The sequence below is a fragment of the Pongo abelii genome, chromosome 6 (genome assembly GCF_028885655.2).
Source record: "Pongo abelii isolate AG06213 chromosome 6, NHGRI_mPonAbe1-v2.0_pri, whole genome shotgun sequence".
NCBI lineage: Eukaryota > Metazoa > Chordata > Mammalia > Primates > Hominidae > Pongo > Pongo abelii.
Window position 1 is genome coordinate 59,012,575 of NC_071991.2, and position 21,306 is coordinate 59,033,880.

Genomic DNA, 21,306 nt, shown 5'->3' on the forward strand with positions numbered 1-21,306 from the left:
AGCCTCGTGAGTAGCTAGGAGTATAGGAATACATCACCACACCAACTAATTTTTGTAATTTTTGTGGAGATGGGGTTTTGCCATGTTGCCCAGGCTGATCTCCAACTCCTGGGCTCAAGCGATCTGCCTGCTTTGGCTTCCCAAAGTGCTGGGATTATAGGCGTGAGCAACTGTACATGGCCACACTGGGTTATTCTTATCAATTGCTGCACTGGGATGGCCAGAGGGATTTTCATGAGTATCTAGAATTTATGGGACCTGCCCTAGATTTCACCAAGGGGCTCTAGGTGGAAGCTGGAGGGGCAAGGGAGTGGTAGGCAGGCAAAGAGAACAAACCTGTTTTCTGATTTCATGCAAAATAATCAAGTAATGTTCCATGTAATATTACATGGCCAGGGCTACCATGATGACAGCTGTCTGAGAAGGGTCAGGGCATGGTACTCTCCATCCTCCAGGGTATTCAAAACACAGCCCTAAACTCCACCTTCCGGGAAGGGGACATGCTAAAGCAGGTGATGCCTAAGAAAACCGTCAGGGCAAGACCTGTGAGGATATGCCTTCCAGGTGGAAGTGCCAAGTGGTTATTAAATATCTCTGGAGTGCCTGTTTGCCATGCTTGTGGGCAGGACCTCAGCAGGGCTGAAGAGAAACCAGAGTACAGCCCAAATGAAAGGAGGAGGAAGCACAGATCGCAGGAAGCATCCATTGCTTCAGCCTGGCTCTGGGAGTTCATCTTTGTACACCTATTCTCACAGCCAAAGAGTAAGGTTAGGCAATGAGGAGTTAAGGAGGTGGTCCCACTGGACCATAGATGCCCAGCGGTTCAGCCAGGCCTGCCAGGAGACTGAACAAAGATTTCAGCCCAAGACTTAGCTGACATCATGGGTGACTGGCTGTAGGGTTGGTCCTCGGCTTGCTCTCCTGGACTAGGCCAGCCTGGCTACCTGTTCATGTGGCTGGTTGAGGACTCCTAGGTTCACCATTTCTTCATCCCTTGCCTTGGCAAACATAACTAGCAAAACCTGCTAGCAAGGTCCTGGAAGGGGGTGTGTGCACATACACACAAAATCTTGAGTTTTAACCAGAGAAAACAATTGTATGGGCTAATTCATTTATAAATCAAATTACTACTCCCATAACTTACAGACATAGGTATTTTCATATATGATATTTGTTAATAATAGAGCATACTGTTTTACATGCTCATTCTTGACACAAACTGTCAATGCCACAAAATCTACATTAAAACCAAAATGGCAAGGCTTGAATATTCTGACAGGCTTACCTCATTTCTAGATTCAGTGGTCTTTTCTGCCTCCCAGTCAGGTTTCTCTGCTATTTTGTTCCCATCATCATTATTCTGCGGAAATGAGTTCTCCTTCTGGGCTGACACCCTTTCTTCATTTTCCTCATGCTGGGAACTATGATCCACACCTTCGTGCTTTTCTCTTAGTACCTCGTTCTCCTATACAAGTACCAAATTTCATCAAATAAGCAAACAGTCTTTAAAACTGCATTGTGCTTATTGTTCAGGAACCATGAAAACCCACGAGTCAAAAGCTAAGACTGGCATTTCATTATTTCAGTATCAAAGACACATTTAATTCAGAAACAAAGGTCAGTTTTACATCCTGTCCTGAGACAGGCTGTTCTAATCTGTGCAATTTAAATTAACATGCACTTATAAAGCCCCTGAATTTAAAATACTCATGAGTTAGATTAGATTTGGAAATTAATGTTGCCAGCAGGCAGTTTTAGTTTTCTGTTGAAAATTGATCAAACAGCTAAGTTGGAAGCAAACATTGATCAAATATGGAAACTTTTTTTTTTTTTTTTTGAGACAGAGTCTTGCTCTGTCGCCCAGGCTGGAGTGCAGTGGCGCGATCTCGGCTCACTATAAGCCCCGCCTCCCGGGTTCACGCCATTCTCCTGCTTCAGCCTCCCCAGTAGCTGGGACTACAGGCGCCCGCCACCACGCCCGGCTAATTTTTGTTGTATTTTTAGTAGAGACAGGGTTTCACCATGTTAGCCAGGATGGTCTCGATCTCCTGACCTCGTGATCCGCCCGCCTCGGCCTCCCAAAGTGCTGGGATTACAGGCGTGAGCCACCGCGCCCAGCGGAAACTATTATTATAAACTATTAATTGTGGTTCTCTCTGGAAGGTTGGCAACAGGGTGGGAAAGAGTTTACTTCACTTTATACGTGTCTATAACTGTGAATATTTTACAACAAACACATATTGCTTTATTTATTTGTTTTTTTGAGTCTCGCTCTGTCGCCCAGGCTGGAGCACAGTGGCGAGATCTCGGCTCACTGCAGGCTCCGCCTCCCGGGTTCACGCCATTCTCCTGCCTCAGCCTCCCGAGTAGCTGGGACTACAGGCGCCCGCCACCATGCCCGGCTTTTTTCTTTCTTTTTTTTTTTTTGGTATTTTTAGTAGAGACGGGGTTTCACTGTGTTAGCCAGGATGGTCTCAATCTCCTGACCTCATGATCCGTCTGCCTCAGCCTCCCAAAGTGCTGGGATTACAGGCGTGAGCCACCACGCCCAGCCATATTCCTTTTATAATCAGGAAAATGATAAATGTAAAACATCACCACAAATCTATACTTATTTACTCAGATAAGTCCTTCTACCTTAATTTACTTCATAAATAAGGAGACCTAAATAATTAAAAGGCTAGAGAATTCTTCTAAACATTCAAATATGGTTACCGTTTAGAGTGTACTGCATATTCAGATAGTTTCAACTATCATGTTAAAAGCTCTCTGGATGTATTTTTTCCCCTATAACATTAAAGCTTGTCAAACTTTTTCACAATTTCTGTTTCTTCCAGGAACAGGACACACTGGCACATCCTTTTCCCACCAAACCACAGAAAAAACATTTTTAAGTGAAGGTTGAAGAAATGGAAATTTACAGATGCCAGAAGAAAGGAGAAAAATCAAGGCAAGATAAGAAAAAAGGAGGCTGATGTTCTGCTGGTCCACTTGGTTTACTGGCTTCTCTGTCTGATTGTGCCTAACTCTGACACTGTGCTTTCCCTCTAGACACTGTAGATGATGTTTAGTCCTAGCTCAATCAGTCTCTCCCTTTGCACATTCCGTTACAACCCTGCTCATGTGCTCAAGATATTGCTCCTGCTACTCTCCCCTCTCTTCTGCATCAACAGTTCTTTCTTTCTCATCTACTGGACAATTCCCATCAGCCTACTATCATACACGAATACCCCCACCTTTAAAAACCCCTCCCTTGGTCCCACACTAGTCTTTAGATCCCATCCCATTTTTTGCTCCCCTTGAGAGCAAAAACCTCCAAAGAGTTATCTGTACTCAGTGTCTTTTCTCTTCACCCATCAGCAAAATTTGACTTAGTTACCATCTCCTCCTGGAAACAGCTTCTTCACCTGGCATCCAAGTACCTCTCTATTCTCCTACCTCATCAAGAACTTCTGCTTTGCTGATTCTTTATCCCCTTGATATGTAAACATAGCAATGTGCCAAGGCTCAGTCCTCAGGTCCACCAAGCACTCTCCCACTTCACAGCCCTTGTATTTGCAGCCCTTTCTGCCTGTAAGCTCTCAACCCTCTTATTCTCCTGACCCCAGGTCTCTTCAAATATTTACCATCTCGGTTTTCTTTCTTAATCTCTCTATATAAAAAACATCAAAATCTTTTTCCCTTATCTTGCTTTTTTCTCCATAGCATTTAGCACCAGCTGATATATTACCATGTTTATTTGTTTGCTGTTTGTCCTACTAGAATGCTAGATTTTGAAGGCAAGGGCTCTGTCTGCTTGGTTCCTGCTGTTGGCCACTTCCTAACCCAGATTCTGGCACATAACAGACCCTTACTACATATTTGTTGACTAGCTGAACTCTTAGACACAATATCCTAAGACTTTGATAGAGATCTTACTTCTGATAGATTGTTCTTTCCTGCAACAATACTGATTCCTATATAAATCTGGGGAAGGAAGAAAAGGTGACTGATCACTTTTTACCTCTCATCTTTTGCCAAGGTAAGGTTTTTTGTGGTTGTTAAATCTGAATATAATTAAATTAAAAACTTTGGATACCCGAGGCAGCTAACTTTGTTTAAAAACTTGCTAGTGGTAGAGAGAGAAACTTCTAATCTCGAAATCAAATGATCTATTTTAGAACCATGAAGCAAAGTCCCCTAAATCTGTAATATGTGCATTAATACAACACACATGGACACACACAAACATGCAAACACAAGAATGTCACCTATATTACACAAATAATAATAGGGAAACAAGTGGTTGATATAGATCAAGCCCATAGAGGAACTGATCAAGCAAACTTTAGTCTGGGAAGGCTTTTTTTGTGGGGGAAACTTTTTGAGTATAATGAATTGGTAACAAAGGTATGTAAGATGTCTTGTCTGAAAACTCAGGAAGAGAAGGACTGGAGGCAGAGAAATTCTATATGATCAAAATTCACACTACAGGAAGCCAAAATTAGGTATAATAATGGATCATAACTCATTGAATAAAATGAGTTGAATAAAAGAATCAATGAATGCACTCAAATATAAACAAATAAATGAAGGAAAAAGGAAATCTTTCTTATAGTAGAATACAAATAATAAATATAAAAGGAGAATGATGAATTAGAAAACCATCAATGGATGCTTAATTTAAGGAGTGAAAATTTTATGAGAAGTAAGATACTTAAATAGTCTCAAAGTATCACTCTGCAGATTACTTGTTAATTACAAAAAGAAAAATAATAGCACTACAGGAGAAATCTGGCAGACACCATCTAAATCAAATGGTCAACTCTATCATCAAAATATGAAGTTAAACCAACATCGTGGTCTCCTGATATGGAGGACACAATACCATTTCTGTGGTTTCTCACCAAAAATTCATAATCTCAATCTAATCACTGAGGAAACATCAGATAAATCAACATTGGGGGCCATTTTTACAAACTAACTGATTGATGCCCTTCAACAATCTAAAGGTGAAGAAACACTGAGAGAGGAGTGTTTCCACATTACAGGTGACTAAAGAGACTCGGCAAATACATACTGACAGATTCTGAAAATGGACTGTAGATTAGATAGTAGCCTTACATTCAGATTAAATGTCCTGATTTGATAACTGGGTATAGAAAAGAAAATCACTGTTCTTAGGAAATATACACTAATAAGTATCTGGGTGATGAAGGATGCAATGGTTTCAATTCACATATGTATACAGAGAGACATCGTTATTAATATAGCTAAATGAGGCAAGACATAAATAGGAAAATCTGGGTAAAGGGTATATATATGCCATTTTTTAAAAGTTTGAAATTATATTTAGCTAAAAGGTTCACCTAAAAATGCCTACACAGCAAAATCGCTTTGGCTAAGGCAACAGCAAAAGGTTAGCCCAGAATAATTCACCCATTAAATTTTGTTTATTCGTATTTTGCCCCCAAGTGTATAGACATAAACTTTAATATTTTCAACTCTTCTAACATTTAAATTTCTTATTTCATTTTCTTATCTAATTGCTTTGGCTATGCTTCCCAAATAATGCTAAATAATAATGGTGATACCTGATATTCTTGCTGATGAATTTAATGAGAATGCTTCACCAATAATGATGACTTGTATTTGAGATACAGTCAGTCATTTTAAATTGAGTATCAAATACAACACTAGTGCTGGGAATACGACAGTAAAAAATACAATCAGACCCTGCCCCCTTCACATCTTACATTCTATTTTTGTTTTTTTGTAGAGATGGGTTCTTGCTATGTTGCCCAGGCTAGTCAAACAATTCTTCCTCCTTGGCCTCCCAAAACACTGGGATTATAGGTGTGGGTCATCACTCCTGGCCAGATCTCACATTCTAAAGAGAGGGAACCAAAAATACAAGTGAACTAATGAAATAACTGCAAGTTATGGTAAGTGAAAGAGCTAGCTAGCTATGTGAAAAAAGGAGACAAAGGAATTCAAGGCATAGATAATATCCAAACGGTATACTCATCTGCCTCTTACCATAGTTTATTTAACTGGCTTCTTTTTTTTTTTTTTCTTTTCAGAAGGAGTTTTGGTCTTGTTGCTCAGGCTGGAGTGCAATGGTGTGATCTCAGCTCACTGCAACCTCCACCTGCAGGGTTCCAGCGATTCTCCTGCCTCAGCCTCCCAAGTAGCTGGGATTACAGGTGCCTGCCACCACACCCAGATAATTTTTGTATTTTTAGTAGAAACGAGGTTTCACCATGTTGACCAGGTTGGTCTCGAACTCCTGACTTCAGGTGATCTACCTGCCAGCCTCCCAAAGTACTGGGATTACAGGCATGAACCACCACGCCCAGCCTAACTGACTTCTTAATGGTGAATAGTTGTTTCTAATCTTTTCTTATAACAGATATTAAAATCTCCTCACCCATACTTCTTTGCATACGTGTGCAAGTAGGATACATTCCTGGAATTTATGCCCTGGGTCAATGGATATGTGTATTTTTTATTTGATGGATTCTACTGAAAAGCCCTTCAAAAAAGTTTGTGCCAATTAAAATTCCTACCAACAATGGATAAAAGTGCCAATCTGATAGATGAAAACTGGTGATCATGGCTTACTGCAGCCTCAAACTCTTAGGCTCAAGTGATCCTCTCACCTCTCAGCTTCCCCAGTAGCTGGGACTACAGAAACATGCCACCATGCCTGGCTAATGTTTACTTTTTGTAGAGATAAGGGTCTTGCTGTTTTGCCCAGGCTGGTTTCAAAACTTCTAGGCTCAAGTGATCCTCTCCACTCAGCCTTCCAAAAGGACTGAGTCATGCAGGCCAAGAGTGATTCATGGTCTTCTTTGATGTGCTTTTTTAGGCCTTGGTATCATTGTTATCCTGGTTTTGAAAAAAGAATTGGGAAGCTTTATTTAACATTGAAATTCCTTATACTTGGAATATTTGAAAGAAATCCCCTTGAATTCTGTCTGTGCCAGGAGTTTTTTGTTTTTCTGAAGAAACTATTCTGACAACTTTTTAAACTTATTTCATGGGATATACCAACAGACATCCAAAAAGGCTGTTCCAACCTACACTGCCATCTGGTATGTGAGCAAACCCATTTCCTTACACCCCACCTACCTTGGGTTTGTTTCTTAATATTTGCTAATTAAAAGGTGAGAAACACAGCTCATTAGCAGGACAGTCTCGCAGGTTATCAGCGTACATAGGAAACGAGGGGTGAATATGAAGATAGTAGGGGCACAACTCTGGACTGAGGTGGGGACAGATTCGAAATGTTAGAGTGCCTGCCTGCTCTTAAAGATGAGCAACTGAAAGAGCCAAGGGAAGGAAGGCAGTGACTACAGTGGATATTTCTTCTTTAGTCGGGTAGAGGGAGGAAGACAGCAAGACCTGGGGGCCATGTCACATCAGTCTTGAAAACCTGGTTTCCTTAGAGGGCCCCTTCCAGCTCTGACACTCCAAAGGTCTATGAATAAGTGACCGTGTAATTTATCACCAAACCCGTCCACTTTTGAGAGGGTAAGAGGGTACTATTAACAATTAGGCTGGGCAACAAGCATAAACCAGGACTATCCCATATGGTGACCCACCTGAGGCCACAGGGGAAGAAGAGACTGCATAGCTCTTAAGAAGCATTTTTTTTTTTTTTGGTAGAGACAGGGTCTCGCCATGTTGCCCAGGCTGGTCTTGAACTTCTGGGCTCAAGCAATCCTCCCACCTCAGCCTACCAAAGGGCTGGGATTACAGGCGTGAGCCACCGCGCCTGGCCACTCTCAAGAATCTGGATGGCAGACTGAATTCCACAGACTGAGGGAAGAAAAATAACCTGCACAGACTTAGGTACCGAATAAATATCTTTGTAGATGGTCCTTCCTGTATTCATTCAACTTTTCTTTCTTGAGAGCCTATTATGAAGCAAATATAATAAACACAACAAGTATCGTAAGTGATAAATGAGAGGAAGCATTTCCCCCAGGGCTAGTGGGATGCATGTTGAGATGTGCAGCCCAGGTCCCCTTCAAAGGAAGACTCGTGGCTATTCCCACATACCTGTGGGCAGCCAGCCTCCAGCAGCCAAGAGTCGCCTCCCTTAAGGTCACACCCATCCCAGTGTGCCCACATCCCATGACCTGTCAGGCGAGGGTAGAGAGACAAGGCCATCTTGGCCCAATGTGGGACAAGTCTGATGCATCCATGTCAGCCCAGGTGCTGGGTTCTGCCAGCCTGCATCACAGTTCGACTTCTGCTTCTGTCTAATCCTGCCTGTCTCCAGTTATTGATCCCAATGGCTTCCCCCTAATAAACCTCCTTCACACTAAAGGCAGTCTCAGAGTCTGCTTCCCAGAGAACCCAACTTGTAACAGTTAGCAATTATTTTACCTTGAGGGAGAGAGAGAGAGAATCTCAAGGCAGGGAGGGGTGGAGGATTCGCTACTGTAATATTTACAAAGTAAAAAAGGCCTATGGAATTTGTAATATAATTTGCAATTGCTTCTCGGCCTTTTGGCTAGGATCAAGTGTAATATAATGTGCAGTCTGCAAAGCCCAAAACAGCCTAGTGGCTAGGAGGTCCCAAGTTCAAAACAGCTGAGTAAAAAGACCTATCCTACCCAACAGCTGGGTAACATTGGGCCAGTTGCTAAACCTCTTTGACCCTCAGTTTCCCCATGTGTGAAATGAGAAGATAATATCTAATTCATATTTTAAGGAATTAGTTGAAAACAGCCCCTTCAGGAACACTTCTACACTGCTGGTGGGAATGTAAACCACTACGGAAAACAGTACGGAGATTCCTTAAAGAACTAAGAGTAGAACTACCATTGATCCAGCAATCTCACTACTGGGTATCTACCCAGAGGAAATGAAGTCATTATACAAAAAAGATACTTTCATACGCATGTTTATAGCAGCACAATTCGCAATTCAAAAAATGTGGAATCAGCACAAATGCCCATCAATCAACGAGTGGATAAAGAAATTGTGAGATAGAAATATATCTATAATCTCTCTCTATATAGATTATATTATATATATATTTTATATATATAATCATATAATATATATATGATGGAATACTACTCAGCCATAAAAAAGAACGAATTAATGGCATTCACAGCAACCTGGATGGAAATGGAGACTATTATTCTAAGTGAAGTAACTCAGGAATAGAAAACCAAACATCGTATGTTCTCATATATGGGAGCTAAGCTATGAGGATACAAAGGCATAAGAATGACAAGAATGGCCGGGCACAGTGGCTCACGCCTATAATCCCACCATTTTGGGAGGCTGAGGCAGGTGGATCACCTGAGGTCAGGAGTTTGAGACCAGTCTGGGCAACATGGTGAAACCTTGTCTCTACTAAAAATACAAAAATTATCCAGGTGTGGTGGCATGTGCCTGTAATCCCAGCTACTTGGGAGGGTGAGGCAGGAGAATTGCTTGAACCTGGGAGGTGGAGGTTGCAGTGAGCCGAGATCACACCATTGCACTCCAGTCTGGGTGACAGAGCAACACTCTGTCTCAAAAAAAAAAAAAGACAAGAATGACACGATTTCAAGGACTTGGGGGGGAGGGAGGAAGGGCGAGGGTCGGGGGGTGAGGGATAAAAGACTACAAATTGGGTTCGGTGTATACTACTTGGGTGACGGGTGCACCAAAATCTCACAAATCACCACTGAAGAACTCACTCATATAACCACACACTACCTGTTTGGAAATAAAAAATTAAAAATAATTTAAAAATTAAAAAATCAGATATTCATTTTAAAAATAGCCCCTTCATATGTGTAAGCTGCTATATAAACATGAATTACTCCTTTCTACTGCTTTTTGATTCTGAAGATTTGCAATTAATGATTAACTGTCAATAACTCAATCCGGATTTCAAGAGAAAGCGAAACCAGCTAGCCCTGGTAGCCAGTAATTATCATCTGTGCTTTCTTTTTGTTTTCTGTTTTTCTTCTCAACTCAATGACATGGAGCTGAGATACACAGTATGTTTTACTAGTTCTGTTGTGTAGTCTTGAGGTTTATAGTTCATGCTCTTTATTTAAAGAATAGACAAGTTAAACCCATCATTAAGTTACTTTTTATTTGTGAGCAGGTGACTTTTACCCTTGTGGGGCTGGGACAATTAAAAAAAAAAAAGTACATTTTCACACCTGCCACACAGGAAGCTATCGTAAACTTGTGAGCTGGGGCCCTTAGTCACAACTAAACACCTACTGACTTGTACAGAAGTGGCACCTGCTGGAAAGGCCTGCCCTACCACATCGCTCTGTGCTGGTAACTGACCCATCTGTTCTCTGTAAGGATCCAGAATGTTCTCAGTTTGGGCCCTTTAACCAAAACTGGGTGCTGCTGTCTCTAAAATCCCATGTCTTCTAGGTTTTCTCTTATGGCACTTATCCTGTTCTATCTAAAATCACAAATTATATGGGTCTTTTCTTTCCTACTGGCTGTAAACATGATACCTGCCCTCCAGCCATTCACCTTTGCCACCCGCCTAAGGAGCGGAGCAGAAGAGTCTTGCGCAAAGGTTTTCTGAATCAGTAATGTAGTGGAAAGAGGAAGAAAGGAGCAAAGCTGGGCTTTTCTTTTCTCCTTGCAAAGTCTCTGAAGCCCCTGTCAACTGGCAAGTGTGCTGCTTATGCTGCACTGGGATCTGAGTCATGTGGTAGAGGGTTTGCCCCTGAAAATACCCTTTGTGAACAGCCTCGACTGCTTGAGCTAGGCCTTTCATTTATTCATCTGGAGGAGGAGGGATGGAGACCTGCGTTTACCTCTAGGGTTGGAAGAACCTTCAAAGACAAAGAACAGTGTGGTGCCTATGAGAAGGATGATGTCAGAGGGAGAGTGGTAAGGCCAAAGCACTCTGAGGCCTGTCTCTAGGCTGAAGGCAAGCTGGAGTCATCAGGGCTAGAGAGAAACATGGAGCCAGATAGAGAGACTGTGTCCTGATTGGCCTGGGTGGTTTTTAATAGCGGTTTGTAATAATTCCAGCTTGTGTTGATTGAGCACTGGCTGTAGGCCAGGCCCTATGTACATTATCTAATTTAAGCTGCTTGGCATCCCTGTAAGGTAGGTATTGTTATTACAGAGGAGGAAACTGAGACACAGAGAGGTTAAACAGCTTGCCTTAAGTCACACAGCTAGTAAATGACAGAACCAGGATTTGGCGGCAGGCATTTTTATTTCACAGCCAGCTCTTGGCCACAGTACTGGTTCTTGTTTGCCCCTCCAGGTCCATGTGTGTCCCTGAGAAACTCTAGGGCTCCTGTGCTGGCTGGCTTCCAGCTGGGTTCACCAGGGGAAGGCTAGAGCAGAACACAGGTGTAGCCAAGGGGCAGGTCAGAGCATTTCCTCCATGATCCACGATGACAGCCCCTCACCCTGGGCTCCAGCAACTCCTTCCATCCCTTCTCACCGGGAGCCTCTGGGCACTCCAATGTCCCTGTCTGCCCCTGACCACATGGCTGTAAGAAGTCATTCATTTAAGTCTCTTCCTTTGAGCCATCCAGGGTGAATTCTTTCCCCCCACCCCACCTGCTCACTTCACACTGAATGACACAGATTACAACAGCAGTGCTGGCAGGAGCTGACTGCATACAAATCCAGTGAAGCACCTGTCTGCTTGAATATTACTTTATCATGCAAAAACAGCTGGATACAATGCAAGGTATGGATCTCGTCAGATTGTGATTCAAACAAACCAACCATGAAAAATTATTCATGAGATAACAGGAAATTTGAACAGTGACTAGATAAGTGATGATTATTAAAGAATCCTGGCTGGCTTTGACAAAATTCAACAACCCTTCATACTAAAAACTCTCAATAAATTAGGCATTGATGGGACATATCTCAAACTAATAAGAGCTATCTATGACAAACCCACAGCCAATATCATACTGAATGGGCAAAAACTGGAAGCATTCCCTTTGAAAACTGGCACAAGACAGGGATGCCCTCTCTCACCACTCCTATTCAACATAGTGTTGGAAGTTCTGGCCAGGGCAATCAGGCAGGAGAAGGAAATAAAGGGTATTCAATTAGGAAAAGAGTAAGTCAAATTGTCCCTGTTTGCAGATGACATGATTGTGTATCTAGAAAACCCCATCATCTCAGCCCAAAATCTCCTTAAGCTGATAAGCAACATCAGCAAAGTCTCAGGATACAAAATGAATGTGCAAAAATCACAAGCATTGTTATACACCAATAACAGACAAACAGAGAGCCAAATCATGAGTGAACTCCCATTCACAATTGCTTCAAAGAGAATAAAATACCTAGGAATCCAACTTACAAGGGACGTGAAGGACCTCTTCAAGGAGAACTACAAACCACTGCTCAATGAAATAAAAGAGGATACAAACAAATGGAAGAACATTCCATGCTCATGGGTAGGAAGAATCAATATCGTGAAAATGGCCATACTGCCCAAGGTAATTTATAGATTCAATGCCATCCCCATCAAGCTACCAATGACTTTCTTCACAGAATTGGAAAAAACTACTTTAAAGTTCATATGGAACCAAAAAAGCGCAAGTCAATCCTAAGCCAAAAGAACAAAGCTGGAGGCATCACGCTACCTGACTTCAAACTATACTATAAGGCTACAGTAACCAAAACAGCACGGTACTGGTACCAAAACAGAGATATAGACCAATGGAACAGAACAGAGCCCTCAAATAATGCCACATATCTACAACTATCTGATCTTTGACAAACCTGACAAAAACAAGAAATGGGGAAAGGATTCCCTATTTAATAAATGGTGCTGGGAAAACTGGCTAGCCATATGTAGAAAGCTGAAACTGGATCCTTTCCTTACACTTTATATAAAAATTAATTCAAGATGGATTAAAGACTTAAATGTTGGACCTAAAACCATAAAAACCCTAGAAGAAAACCTAGGCAATACCATTCAGGACATAGGCATGGGCAAGGACTTCATATCTAAAACACCAAAAGCAATGGCAACAAAAGCCAAAATTGATAAATGGGATCTAATTGAACTAAAGAGCTTCTGCACAGCAAAAGAAACTACCATCAGAGTGAACAGGCAATCTACAGAATGGGAGAAAATTTTTGCAATTTACTCATCTGACAAAGGGCTAATATCCAGAATCTACAAAGAACTCCAACAAATTTACAAGAAAAAAACAAACAACCCCATCAACAAGTGGGCAAAGGATATGAACAGACACTTCTTAAAGTAAGACATTTATGCAGCCAAAAGACACATGAAAAAATGCTCATCATCACTGGCCATCAGAGAAATGCAAATCAAAACCACAATGAGATAACATCTCACACCAGTTAGAATAGCAATCATTAAAAAGTCAGGAAACAACAGGTGCTGGAGAGGATGTGGAGAAATAGGAACACTTTTACACTGTTGGTGGGACTGTAAACCAGTTCAACCATTGTGGAAGTCAGTGTGGCGATTCCTCAGGGATCTAGAACTAGAAATACCATTTGACCAGCCATCCCATTACTGGGTATATACCCAAAGGATTATACATCATGCTGCTATAAAGACACATGCACACGTATGTTTATTGCGGCACTATTCACAATAGCAAAGACTTGGAACCAACCCAAATGTCCAACAATGATAGACTGGATTAAGAAAATGTGGCACATATACAACATGGAATACTATGCAGCCATAAAAAATGATGAGTTCATGTCCTCTGTAGGCACATGGATGAAGCTGGAAACCATCATTCTCAGCAAACTAACACAAGAACAGAAAACTAAACACCGCATGTTCTCACTCATAAGTGGGAGTTGAACAATGAGAACACATGGACACAGGAAGGGGAACATCACACACCGGGGCCTGTTGTGGGGTTGGGGGAGGAGGCAGGGATAGCATTAGGAGATATACCTAATGTAAATGACGAGTTAATGGGTGCAGCACACCAACATGGCACATGTATACATATGTAACAAACCTGCAAGTTGTCCACATGTACTCTAAAACTTAAAGTATAATAAAAGAAAGAAAGAAAGAATCCTGGCTGGGTGTGGTAGCTCACGCCTGTAATCCCAGCACTTTGGGAGGCTGAGGCGGGCGGATCACCTGAGGTCAGGAGTTCAAGACCAGCCTGGTCAACGTGGTGAAACACCGTCTCTACTAAAAATATAAAAATTAGCTGGGCTTGGTAGCACACGCTTGTAATCTTAGCTACTTGGGAGGCTGAGGCAGGAGAATTGCTTGAACCCGGGAGGCAGAGGTTGCAGTGAGCTCAGATCGCGCCATTGCACTCCAGCCTGGGCAACAAGAGGAAAACTCCGTTTCAAAAAAACAAAAAAGAATCCTTGTGAATTTCTTTTAGGTGTGCTAATGGCATTGTGGTTATGTTTAGAAGAGTCCTTATGATTTGGGGATATATACTGAAATATTTACAGAAGGTTTTGAGTTAATGGAGGTAGTGGAAGAGTAAGAAAGGAACAATGCTTGGTTTTTCTATTCTCCTTGCTAAGAAATGTCTGGGATTTGTTTCAAAAGAATAGAAGGGCGGACAGAGAGGGCGAGAGTTAAAGATGAAACACGACCGGCCATGAATTGGTAACTGTTGAAGCTACATGATGGGGAGGGGGACATTATCCATCTCCATTTTCTCCACTAGTAATAAATGCTTGATATTTTCCATAATAAAAGGTGATATGGACCTGTAATCCCAGCACTTTGGGAGGCCAAGGCAGGTGGATCACTTGAGCCCAGGAGTTTGAGACCACCCTGAGCAACATGGTGAAACCCATCACTACAAAAATACCAGAAATTAGCCAGGTGTGGTGGTGCGCACCTGTAATCCCAGGTACTCAGGAGGCTGAGGTGGGAGGATCACCTGAGCCTGGGAGGTCAAGGCTGCAGTGAGCCCTGATTATGCCACTGCACTCCAGCCTGGGCAACAGAGTTAGACCCTGTCTCAAAAAAAAAAAAAAAAAAAAGTGAAATAGTCTAAACTTACTTCTAAATTCCCCTGGAGAAGGCAGAGAAATAGCTGAAAAACTTGGCAGACATCCTCCAAGTAGCTGAAGCTAAGATACAAGAGGCCCATGTTCCATGGGGGCGTCAGTAAAGACTATCATTTATGATTCACTTATTTAGTGTTAAATTATCCCAGCAGGCAGAATAGGCCAACTGGTCCTCAAAATACATGATGTTTTTGTATTTTTCCTTATTATGGAAAATTTCAAACATACGTAAACAGAATACAGAATCATACAGTGCACTTTCCATGTAACTATTACCCAGTATCAACAATGATCAGCACTCTTTTATCATCAATACCTTCACCCCTCCCCACTCAATTCTTCTTTAATAGTTTTTAGGTAGGATTTATACACGAGGAAATGCAGAAACCTTAGGTGCACACTTTGACAAATGGAGGCACCCATGTAACTGATACCCCAATGACACCCCAACCACAATACAGAACTTTTCAGAAAGTTCTCCCTGCTATTTTTAGCTCAGCTTTGCCTATTCTAGAACTGAAGAATGAACTTTTTTTTTTTTTTTTTTTTTGAGATGGAGTCCAGCTGTCACCCAGGCTGGAGTGCAGTGGCGTGATCTCGGCTCACTGCAACCTCCATCTCCTGGGTTCAAGCGATTCTCGTGCCTCAGCCTCCCAAGTAGCTGGGATTACATGTGTGTACCACCATGCCCAGCTAATTTTTGTATTTTTAGTAGAGATGGGGTTTTGCCATGTTGGCCAGGCTGGTCTCAAACTCCTGACCTCAAGAGATCTTCCTGTCTTGGCCTCCCAAAGTGCTGGGATTACAGGCAAGAGCCACTGCACCTGGTGTTAAGCATGAATTTTAAACTGCACTTATGTGCAAGCTAATTCTGCATTCATTGTTTTTGCATGCTAGATTCCCATTCCCCAACCTACCTCCACCCCCATCCAGAGAGATGTTCTTTAGAATATATTAGGAAATAATAAAAGGAGCTAGGGAAACTGGGCTTTGACTTTTAAGTACCTGGTAAGTCACTTTGGCCCAGTTTTTTAACTGCTCTGGGCCTTAAATTCATAGAAGGGCTTTCAGCCAGACACTCCTTCCATTCAGGTATTGCTGGACACTGAGGAGCCCTGAGGGAGGAGCGCCAAGGCAGAGGACCTTAAGCTTGGGATGGCACAAGAACCACATGGGGGTCTGGAAAACTCCAGAGGTATTCATTCAGCCTGGTGGTAGATGAGTGGGCCTGGCAATCTGCATTTTAACTAGTGCCCCAGGAGGCTCTCATTTAGTCACTGGATTGCCCTTAGACCCTTGGAGAAACTCTAAAGAAAGGTAAGGCCAAAAAAAAAAAAAAGAGAGAAAAGCTAAGAAATTAAGTTCTTCCTGCGGTTGAGCTTTAGCAGAACTTCAGTTGGCATTTAGAGTTCTGTCTCTTCAACAAGTCCAAGGCCTCCTTCACATAACAGCTCTTCAAATATTTGAAGTTGGTGATCATGATCCTTCCTCAATCTGATCTCAGCACGGAACTGCCCCAATTCATTCAACCATTTCCAGTATGACCTCCCCCTTGGGGAGGGAAGGGTTCCTTTCATGCTGAAGTGGATTCCAGTCTTTGGTAATTTCCTCTAGAAGACAAGGGGTGTCCTGGCGGTTTGACCTGGAGCTCAGAAGCAATAAAAGTGTATTATCTGTTGACGATCTATTATTATGCCAGGAACTGTACCAGCCCTTAAACATACAGTGTCATTTAATCCTCAAAAGAACTCTTCAAGAAAGATGTTAATTTTCTCCATTTACCAATTTGGAAACCATGGTTTCCCAGGAAGAGGTGGAGCTGGATGGCGTGATGGTCAGTTTTAAATGTCAAGGAGCTAGGCTATTGTTCTTAAGTCATTCTATTAAGTGCTAACCTGTGTGTTGCTCTGAAGGTATTCTGTACATGTGGTTAGCATCTACAATCAACCAGCTGACTTTAAGTAAAGGAGATTATCTTCAATAATCTGGGTGGGTCTCATCCAATTAATTGGAGAGCTTTAAGAGCAAAACTGAGGTTTCCTTGAGAAAGAAGAAATTCTCCCTGAAGCCTGTAGCATCGCAGCTCCTGCGGAGCTTCCAGAGTTTCTGGGTGCCCTAGAGAGTTTGAATTTGCCAGCCTTCCCAATTATATCATCCAATTCCTTGAAATAAATCTGTGTGTATGTGTGTATTTATTTATTCACATTCTACTCGTTCTGTTTTTCTGGAGAACTCTTGACAGATAAAGACAGGAACCCAGTTCTCCCCAATTTCAAAAGATCACGTCTTGCCTCTGTGACTTGTCCACATTCTGCCAACAACCACCTGCAACTCCACCAAAAACAAGTCAGGGATGTACCTCAGCCTAGGCAGGCTTCAGCTGCCCAGAATTGTATTTGAATATTAACATAGATCCAGCTGGGTGCGGTGGCTGACACCTGTAATCCCAGCACTTTAGGAGGAGAGGCAGGAGGATAGCTTGAGCCCAGGAGTTTGAGAAGCCTAAGCAGCATGGCAAGATCTTGTCTCTGCAAACAAATTTTTAAAAAATTAGCCAGGTGCAGTGGTGCATGCTTGTGGTCCCAGCCACTTGGGAGACTAAGGCAGGAGGATGCCTTGTGCCCAGAAGGTTGAGAAGGTTGAGGCTGCAGTAAGATATGACTGCACCACTGCACTCCAGCCTGGGTGACAGAGCAAGACCCTATCTCTCAAAAAAAAAAAAAAAAAAAGCAACAAGATTTAAGAATAAACTCTTCCTATCACAAGGCTGCCATGAATGAGACAGACTTTTGTTTTTACCTTTGAAGTTTTATAGTGAGCAGAAGGTATGGTTTACTCAGTGCTTAAGAACAGTGACCTGTTCTATTCCTAGCAAGGTCACTAACTTGCTATATAACTTTAGGCAATCCCAAGTTTCACCACTTGATTAATTATAACGCCAGCCTGAAAGTCTGCTTTCCACTGCCCTCATCCACTCAGACAGTTGGCATTAAATAGTCAGATGGCCCATCAGGATTTCAGATCTGACCTACTTTCTAGTTGAGACTCGGGCCTTGAAGGACCCAAGACACCTTCACACCTGTGGTATCTTTGAAGTTCTGCAAACCCAATGTCATGAATGATAAGTGCTCAACAGACAGACACTGGCTGAACTGACTGACCTCTGCTCCTAATCCTGTCCCTGGGTGCTATTTCAGGTGAAAGCCAAGACCCAGTCTCCACACTCCAGCCACTGCAGTTCAAAGGAGAGGATGCCAAGTCCTATAGAAGAAATGTTACAGAGTGCAATAGGGCTCAAAGAGAAGAACAGGAAATGTTTTATGGATGAGGTGATGGTTGAGCTGAGTTTGAGAATTTAACCATAAAAGACTTGAGAGGAATGAAAGGAAGGCATTCCGGGCAAAGGTAAGAACAGAGTAAAGGGCAGGAGATCATGGGTTTGCTTGGGGAAAGGGATGGAGAAAGTTTTCTCCTGGAAAGAAGGCTACATGGAGAGGCCCAGCAAGAGCAGCTGGGGGCTGGGTCACATAAGCCACAAGGGCAGCCCTGAATGACAAAATACTGAATAAGTAGGCAATGGCGAGCTAGAGGAGGCATCCCACAAAAAGCAGAGAGATGAACCAAGGTGTGCTTTGGAAACCTGCACCTGACAACACAATGGACAGGAGTAAATTGGGGAAGAAGCGGTACAAGCCCCACCTGAATTATTAATAGTGTATCAACCCTGCTCAACTTGCACTATCTCATTCAATCCTCACCACCACTTCCTAAGGTGCTCTTACTATTCCATTTTACAGACAAGGGAACCAAGGTTCAGAGCACTTAAGAAATGTGCCCCAGATCACACAGCCAGTGTGGCACTGGGATCTTCCCCAGCTGGTCTGACTCCAGGGCCAGCACACAAGACCCCTAGACCAGTCTGCCTCAAGTCAGGGCTTGGGCCTTGCATGCTAATTTCCCAGGGTTAATTTCCCAGGTCTGGGTTGAGAAGTAGGGGTCATGGAAAGAAGGAGAATGATACAAGAGACTTGGCAAAGATGATTTCTCCGTAACCTACTAATGGAGGGGAAATACTGATTGGAAAAAGATGGTTTGAGCCAAGCTTCCCCAGGGTTGCACATCAAGCCAGCAAAACCCCAGATTTTCTCAGGAGCACACACCAAGTCCTATGCAAATGATCCTCCATATAGACCAGCTGCTTTCAGAAACAGCTCAGTTAGCTTTTAATCATAAGCAAGCTGAACACCCCAAGAATTGATGGAAGGAATATGGTGACTGTTATAGATTGAACTGTGTCCCCAAAATTCATGTTGAACTCCTAACCCCCACACTTTGGAAACTGGGTCCACTGCAGATGTAATTAGGTAAGTTAAGATAGGAAGGAAGGTAGACCCTTATCCAATGACTGATGTCCTTATAAAAGGGGAAATTTGGCCAGCCTGGGCAACATGGCAAAACCCTCGTCTCTACAAAAATTAAAAAATTAGCTGGGCGTGGTGGCAGGCGCCTGTAATCTCAGCTACTTGGGAGGCTGAGGCAGGAGAATCGCTTGATCCCGGGAGGCAGAGGTTGCAGTGAGCCGAGATCGTGCCACTGAATTCCAGCCTGGGAGACAGGGCAAGATTCCATCTCAAAAATAAAAAACAAAACAACAAAAAAAACCGAACAACTAAAAAGGGAAATTTGGATACAGACATGCACATAGGGAGAATGCCATGTGAAGATGAAGGCAGAGCTCAGGTGATGGAGAAGAAACCAAGGAATGCCAAAGATTGCCAGCAAACCACCAAAAGGCCAGAGAGAGCTGTAGAACACTTTCTCCCTCACAGCCCGCAGAAGAGTCAATCTGCTGACACCTTGATCTTGGACTTCTTGCCTCCAGAACTGTTAGAGAATAAATTTCTGTTTAAGCCACCCAGTCTGTGGTATTTGTTATGGCAGCCCTAGCAAACTCATACAGTAACTTATGACATTCCTTTTCCATACAAACACAATAGTGCACCTTTACAACTTCCTTTAGTAAACAAAATGAAAATCCCACTGTGAACGCTTGTCATAAACGCAATGTATGTAATTATAAGACTATTTCCATAACATAGCTGTGAGTTAAAAACGGGCAAATGTCTGAAATTTCATCTCTTGTCCAATTGCCCAGGAGTTAGGGACTATTATTTATTCTGAAATGAAAAACAATTTTTACTTTAACAATCAAGGACCTTCTTTCTCTTTCCTTTACTCTTAGAATTAAATATTGAGGCCGGGTGCAGTGACTCATGCCTGTACTTGAGCCCAGGAGTTTGAGACCAGCCTGGGCAACATAGAGAGACCTTATTTCTATTAAAAAAAAAAATTAGCCAGAAGCAGTGGTGCGCGTCTGTAGTCCCAGCTACTTGGGAGGCTGAGGTGGGAGAATCGTTTGAGCCCAGGAGGTTGAGGCAGCAGTGAGCTGTGATGGTACTACTATACTCCAGCCTGGGAGGCAAAGTGACCCTGTCTCAAAAAAAAATTAAATATTGACTGGATCAGATTCTCTCTGTGCCCTGAAGAAACCAGCCCAACAGTTTCTTTTCTTTTTTTTTCTTTTGAGATGGAGTCTCGCTTTGTCACCCAGGCTGGAGTGCAGTAGAGCGATCTCGGCTCACTGCAACCTCCGCCTCCCAGGTTCAAGCGAGTCTCTTGCCTCAGGCTCCCGAGTAGCTGGGACTACAGGCACGTGCCACCATGCCCGGCTAATTTTTAGTATTTTTAGTAGAGACGGAGTTTCACCGTGTTAGCTAGGATGGTCTCGATGTCCTGACCTCGTAATCCTCCTGCCTCGGCCTCCCAAAGTGTTGGGATTACAGGCATAAGCCACCACACCCGGCCCAGCCCAACAGTTTCTTCAGGCAGTTAATCAAGAGGTCTTATCAGACCCCTCACCCAGCAGAGGGTCTCTGTACCAGGATAGGAAACCACATTAACATGACCACAAGCCCTCTCAGTTTCAAAGTGGCAACAGCTCTCTGAAATACTGAAGCTGGCTGTAGGCAGCTGTTCCATACGTTTACACATTCAATTCTACAAAAACTGTTCATTTCTTTGTTTAACCTGTGTGTTACTTGGAAGAATGCATGCTTCATCCGTTGTGAATGACTGTGGTTATGAAGGGAAGCGTGTCAGCCCTGGGGAATTCCAGAGTCAGTTTTCAGATCATGATAAGCCCCAGTAAGAAGTGAAACCAAAACAGTACTCCTTTTGATACTTGGAAAATCCCCTACTCCAAAATATTTTTACATATGTACATAAATTATGGAAAATTATACTATAAAACTCCTGCAA

At 42.7% G+C, this 21,306-nt stretch overlaps 1 protein-coding gene and 1 long non-coding RNA gene across 3 annotated transcripts in view; one reads left to right on the forward strand and one right to left on the reverse strand.

Annotated features, from left to right (window-relative positions):
* Positions 1-21,306, reverse strand: part of NFE2L3 (NFE2 like bZIP transcription factor 3) — a 33,222-nt gene that overhangs the window by 7,732 nt on the left and 4,184 nt on the right. For both annotated transcript variants that reach the window (XM_002818114.5, XM_009242937.4), the window contains exon 2: positions 1,286-1,465. In XM_002818114.5, the coding sequence (XP_002818160.1) occupies positions 1,286-1,465 (180 nt within the window). The remainder of the gene's footprint in view (positions 1-1,285; positions 1,466-21,306) is intronic.
* On the forward strand, positions 1,463-6,563 carry LOC129060353 (uncharacterized). The gene is made up of 2 exons (XR_008526975.1): positions 1,463-5,924; positions 6,063-6,563. It is a non-coding gene; the product is annotated as an uncharacterized LOC129060353 (long non-coding RNA).